At 52.9% G+C, this 6,500-nt stretch overlaps 1 protein-coding gene across 1 annotated transcript; it reads right to left on the bottom strand.

Moving 5' to 3' along the window:
- Positions 1-2,832: 2,832 nt before the first annotated feature.
- Positions 2,833-6,500, bottom strand: BCL7C (B-cell CLL/lymphoma 7C; the record flags this gene model as incomplete). Its single annotated transcript, XM_006774099.2, has 6 exons — positions 2,833-3,028; positions 3,570-3,655; positions 5,145-5,306; positions 5,402-5,510; positions 5,823-5,901; positions 6,421-6,500. Coding segments are annotated over 6 exons (642 nt in total), but the record flags the coding sequence as incomplete, so codon positions are not given.

Genomic DNA, 6,500 nt, shown 5'->3' with positions numbered 1-6,500 from the left:
CTGAAATAGAGGGGAAAAGAAAAAAAAAAAAAAAAAAACAAGGAAAGAATAACTGCCTAAATAAAATAACCTCTCAAGTAATGTGACTGTAGTACCTATGTATCAACCACATATGGGGAAGCTATTCACACCTTTAGTGAATACTGATTTTTACAGTCTGAAGACATCACATATAAAATGTAATTAATAGCCGAAACCGGTTTGGCTCAGTGGATAGAGCGTCGGCCTGTGGACTGAGGGGTCTCAGGTTCGATTCCGTTCAAGGGCATGTACCTGGGTTGCGGGCGCATCTCCAGTGGGAGATGTGCAGGAGGCAGCTGGTCGATGTTTCTCATCGATGTTTCTAGCTCTCTGTCTCTCTCCCTTCCTCTCTGTAAAAAATCAATAAAATATATATATTTTTTAAAAAGGTGGCTTTTATTCCAGGTCACTAGTAGGGGAGTAGGGGTTGCATAGGCCTGGGCTAAAGAACAGATGCCTGGGGCTTGGGACCTGGGACCAGGAGGAGGACAGGAATCAGGGAGACTCAAGCTTTAGCCTTTCAAGGCTGTTCAGAAATGGACTCCTCCTCCCCAGTCTTACTGATAGGCAAGTCTCTGGCCTCTATCCCTAAACCCTAGTATCCTCATCTGTAAAATGGGGTGAGAGGAAAAACAGCTGCCATTTATTGAGCACTTACTATGTGCCAAGCCAAGGACTCTCTATGTATTGCCTCATTTAATCCTCACAATAGTCTCACCAGGTGAATGCTACTGTTATTCCCATTTTACAGATAAGAAAACGGAGGCACAGAGATAAGTCACTTGTTCAAGGTAACACAGTGATTGAATGGAGACACCGAGATTCAAACCCAGAGCCTGAATTCTGGGCCATAATACTGTACTACTGACCCATACAAGGCACTTTACAGAGCACTCTCATCACCTCATGGGGTGGTTGAGGGGAATAATGAGATGACCCACACACCCAGAAAATGGCTGAGATTATTGGTGAGGCTGAATAATGCCCTCCGAAGACGTGCGTGCCCCAATCCCAGAACCTGGGACTGTGTTACTCCATCCACCAAATGAGACTGCGGCTATGATTAAATTCAGGACCTTGAGACGGGAAGATTACCCTGGGTCATCCAGGTCCAATGTCATCACATGGGTCCTTAGAAAAGGGAGGCAGGAGACAGAAAAGGAGACGTGCTGATGGAAGCGGGGAGAGAGAGAGAGAGAGATGCTATGCTGCTAGATTTGAAGATGAACGGAGCCAAAAAATGCAGGAGGTCTGCAGAAACGGGAGAAGGCAGGGAAACATTCTCCCCACCAGCCACGGGAAGGAACCAGCCCCGCAGACACCCAGACTTCAACCTGTTAACACTTACTTTGGACTTCTGACCTCTAGGCAGTAAGTTAATAAATTTGTGTTGTTTTTAGCCACTAAGTTTGTGGTATTTTGTTATAGCAGCAACAGAAAATGAATATATCACATCACTACACAGCTGGCTCCCCTGGCGAGCTCTGGCTCAACTGCTACTACTGCAGCTGCTATCGTGAATCACCCTTATATTTTTTAATAGCTCTTTAAAGTTCCAATTTGGTTCTCTGTGAACCTCAGTCTCTTCCTTTGTTAAAAATAAAAATTGGGCTGGGCCTGGCCAGATGGCTCAGTTGATTGGAGCGTCATCCTGTACACTGAGAGGTTGGGGGTTCGATTCCCAGTCAGGGCACATACCTAGGTTGCGGGCTTGATCCCTGGTCAGGGCGCATAGGGGAGGCAACCAGCCAATGTGTCTCTTTCACATCGATGTTTCTCTCCCTTCCTCTCTCTAAAATCAATAAACATATTTTCAGGTGAGTATTTAAAAAATAATAATAAAATAAAATATAAAAGTAGGGCTAATACACCTGACCCTAACTCTTGTAGGCACAGAATGAATGAAGGTGTTTTACATTATCTGAATGAGGTCTAGTTATTGCCCCCATTGCTCAGATGAACACATATGGGGAGGGAAATAGCCCATGCAGAGCCACACAGCTAGTAACAGAGCCAGGACTTCTGACTTCAGTTCTAGCACACTGCAGTTCATGTCTCAGAGCTTAGCTCATGTGCCACCTCCTCAGAGAAGCCTTCCTGGATAGCCTCAGCCCATTCATTCATTCACCAAACAGTTACTATGACAGCTCTGTGCCCAGTTTGGTGCTAAGAAAACTGGGGACCAAGTTCTGCCCTCAGAAGCCCACAATCTAGTGAAGAAGACACACAAGCCAGCCAGCCCAAACAGCCTGATAAATACTGAGGCAAAGGGAAGGAAGCACAGAGGGAGCCGAAAAGAAGGAAAACCAACTATGCCTGGGGCCAAGGAAGGCTTCCTGGAGGAGGTGGTGATCGAGCCAAATAAGACTCAACCCCAAGTGTGGGCGGGTTCCAGGGGAGGAATGACTACGCAGAGGCAGCGAGGGACGATGCTGCAGCTTCCTGAGGGCAGCAGAGGGGTTGGGGTGTCCCGGGCCCCAAAGTCCCTCTTGGCCTCCATGTCCCTGTGTATGAATGGGAATCGTGGGCCTTGGTGCCCAGAGCTTTGGTCATTGCTGGGCCCAGGTCCCTGGATTCCTCCTCTGGCTGAAGGTCAGGAAGGGTCAAAGGTCAGGGGTACCGGGCAGGGTGGAGGGAGTGTCAGGGAGACAGGGTCCTGGCTCAAGCTCCCGTTCCATCTCCAACTCATGGTGTGACTACAGGAAGATCCTCTTAGAGCTTCAAGTGACACCATCTGAGAAATGGAGCAGGAGACAAAGCTGGCTCCACAGACCCGCCCCAGCCCTGACCGGGAAACGACATGACACAAAATTACAAAAGGGTCTTTATTTGTAAAAAATCAAAGGGGCCCCTGGGGCAACAGGAAAGACAGACCAGCTTCTCAGGGGTCAGGGGCATTGGGGCAGATGCGCTTGAGTGGGGGGGCACCCTCCGAGTCCTCTGTGTCACCCTGGGCTGCCTCGGGGACAGGTGGCACTGGCTCAAAGACAGGGTAAGCTTCGGGGGCCTGGAGAGGAAGGGCGGACAGGCATGAGCTCCCCCGGACCCAGGAGTGCAGCCTCCTCGCCTCTGCCTTCTCCAAAGCCTCCACTCCACTCCCCTCCCGGACCCAGGAGTCTAGCCCAGAGCCAGGGACCCAGAATGCAGATTAAATGGGGCACTGGACACAACACATACTGTTTTGGGGAAAGAAACTGGTATTTGGTATTTCTGGGAAATATATCAAGGTAGTCCCTGTGGGAAGTCACCTTTGTGGGGGACTTTGTTAAGCTCAGTGTATCGTTTAGGATTTAACAAACAGTGCTGGGAGGAGCACCATGATCTGTTCGGGCTTTTAATGGTCTTGGATCCGCCCTGAGCCAGCCCGCAGGACTGTTTCTAAGACACCCTTTCCTTTTCCATGCCAAGATCCCAGCTCTGAGCCCTCAGCTGTATCTGAGGTCCGCATTTCCCACCCAGACCTCAAGAGTGCAGCCCCCAAGCCCTGTGCTGCCCCCGCATCCCATTCCCTCCAAGACCCGGGAGTCCAGCCTTCTGGCCCCTCTCACCTCAGCCTCCAGCAACTCTGGGACAGGCTCCTCCTTGGTCAGCATTGGGGGTTCATCGGTGCCGCCTGCAGTGACACCCCCGGGATCTGGAACGTCAAGGTAACAGATATTCCCTGAGCAGCCGCTCTGAGCCACAGCACGGGCCAGGGGGAAGCAAACACCAGTCACGTAAGCCCCCGGCTGTGGGAGCACTAGGAGGGAGACAGCACCTGGCTGCACCCCGGAAAAGACACGGGAAGGACATTAGCTGGGATCCTGATGGGTGAGTAAGATCTGACCAGGCAGACGGGGAGGTGGAGCGCATGTTAGGAAGAGGAAACAGGCACTTAGCACAGATTCGGGGGTTGGACGGCCGGGGTTCAAATCCTAACCTTGGGCTAGCGACCTAATTTCTCTGGACCTCAGTTTCCCCACCTGTAAAATGTAGATAGTGAATAGTAGCTACCACGTGAGCCTGTGTGAGGATGAAATGAGATAATACAGGTAAAGTCCTGAGCACAGTGTCTGGCACATAGTTAACTAGTGCTCAGTAAAGGCCAGCTATTGTTTTTATATTAGTTAAAGGCCAGCTATTATTTTTATATTAGTAAAGGTCCAGAAGCACATGGCACAGTCTAGCACAGCCATGGGCCCAAATCATGGCGTTCCTGAAAGGGGGCCACGAGGCCATGGTTCACAAAGGGCCCAGAGTGGCAAGCTGAGAGCCACTGAAGGCTGCGAGCAGGAAAATGGCCCCGTCAAACTTGTGCTTTAGAAAAAGTCTCTCCGTCAGCTACGTGGAGGTGACGGAAGGAAAGGAGACCTACAAGGAGGCTGGAGTTTGGTGAGGATGAGAGGTGACAGAGCCTGGGGAGGGAGAGGGAGGTGGGCGATGTGGGGAGGAGGTACTGACCAGCTAGGGCAGTGACTATACGGAAAAAAGAGAAGCTGAGGGGCACTCGTGCTCAAGGCTGGTGAGCTGGGCGGTCAGTTTCTCATCTATAAGTGGTGATAATAACCCTCACAGGGTTGTAGTAAGGATTAAAGGAGATAAAATTAAACATGTAAAATGCTTAGAAGTGTGCCTGTCACACAGTAAGAGCTCAGTAAGTATTGGCTGTCATTATCACATATTATTGATTACTCTTAAGATTATTTAGAAGTGTGCCTGTCACACAGTAAGAGCTCAATAAGTATTAGCTGTCATTATCACATATTATTAATTACTCTTAAGATTAGCACTGTTATTGATTTCTCAACAAATATTTATTGAGCACCTACTATGTGCCACGTGGTGTTCTGAAGACACAGTAACAAACAAGATCAATATGGACCCAACATTCAGGCAGCTGGCATGAGGTGGACGAGGGAAAGAACGACACTTAGGTAATCATTAAATTTGCATGAAAATCCCAGTCATAAGTTATCAACAGACCAGAGGTCAAGAGAAAGGTCCGTGACCTTCCATAGGAGTCAGGAAGGCCTCCTGAGGAGGCACCAGAAGAGGGGGAGCAGGAACAGGGATAAGCTGGTGGCTTCAACCTTGGGGAGGACAAGACTCAGAAGGGAGGGCTCCTGGGTGGCACCTGGTCCTACCTCTCTCCTGGCCTAGCCGTGGAGGCTGAGCTTCCTCCGGGACCCCTTCCGGTGGTCCGGAAGGTGATGCAGGGCGGCTGGGCTGCGGGGTGCCGCCCGGGCTGGGCTCAGTGCCCTTTTGCAGGGAGCCTTCCGAATGGAAACTCTGGTTACTGTTCTCATCTGTGAGGGCAAAAGTCGAGAGGGGTGGGCCTGAGGTCCCCAGTCCCCTCCTTCAATCCCATTGCCCCCCCCCCAGTCCCAGGATCCCTACATACCATTGAGATCAAGCAGAATGAGAGGACCACCCCCTCGGGGGCTGGCACCCCTACCCCGACGCTCCCGACCTCGGGACCTCTCTGCCCCGCCACCTGCCCTCCGGCGCTCCTGGGGATCAGAGGGGCAAGGATCAGGGTTAGCGCTTGCAAAGCCCCCACCCTACAGAAAAGTAAGCGGAGGCGCAGAGAGCAAACGGCCCTGCATGAGGTGACGGAGGTGGGCACACGGGGTGAGGTCTGGAATTCCCGGGTCTGGAGCAGGAGAAAGGGAGAAGGGGCGGAGTTGCCAATAATTGTTAACATGTGTGTCGGCTGCTGCATTTGAGGTCTCAGAGTGGGGACTGGAGGTGGAGGCCAGGATGGGGAGGGCCTCGCCTGGGGTTGCACAGATGCGGGGTCTGGTGTGGGGGAGCTTGCTCACCTCCTCCTGGGGGTCCACCACAGGCACCCACTTGAAGATACGAAGGGACGTGTCGCCCACAGTCACCCAGCGCTTCTCCCTGTGGGAGAGTGGGGGGACTAGGTCAGAGAGGTCTGAGCTGAGAGCCTCCCTCGGCAGCTAGGCAGATCTGGGGATGCCTACAGAGGTGTGGGTGGAGCACAGGGAAGGGGCAGCTTTGCTAATGGGGCATCGTTAGAGGGAGAAAGGGGACCGGCAGATCCCAGGGCATCCATGGAGGTGCTTCCAGTGACAGAGCAGGGGGTCATGGCTCACAGACCCCGGGGGAGACGTGGGCAGCAGGCTACGGGCCGGGCTTGGGGTCGGGCACACTTTGGGGAGGAGTGCCAGAGCCTTAGGGGGCGGGGCAAAGAGGGGGGCTCCTGCTCTGGACGGGCACGGCTGGGGCACACGCTTTGTAGACCCCGGGGTGTAGCCAGAGGGGACGGAGCTCTGTAGATCCGCGGCGCCGCTGGCGGACACACCTAACACCTGGGCCACCGCCGGTGAAGGGCGGGTAGACGCCTTCGGAGGAGGAATGGTCCTGCCAGTCCCGACCCTGGCCCCGGACAGCGCTCACCATCTCCGGACCTTCTCGATGGTCGCCATCACCTTCTTGATGTCATCCTTGGCCCGGCTCCGGGTCTCGGCCCGCACGGT

This window comes from Myotis davidii, unplaced genomic scaffold (assembly GCF_000327345.1).
Source record: "Myotis davidii unplaced genomic scaffold, ASM32734v1 scaffold1047, whole genome shotgun sequence".
Classification (NCBI taxonomy): domain Eukaryota; kingdom Metazoa; phylum Chordata; class Mammalia; order Chiroptera; family Vespertilionidae; genus Myotis; species Myotis davidii.
This window is presented reverse-complemented; position numbering and strand designations above follow the sequence as displayed.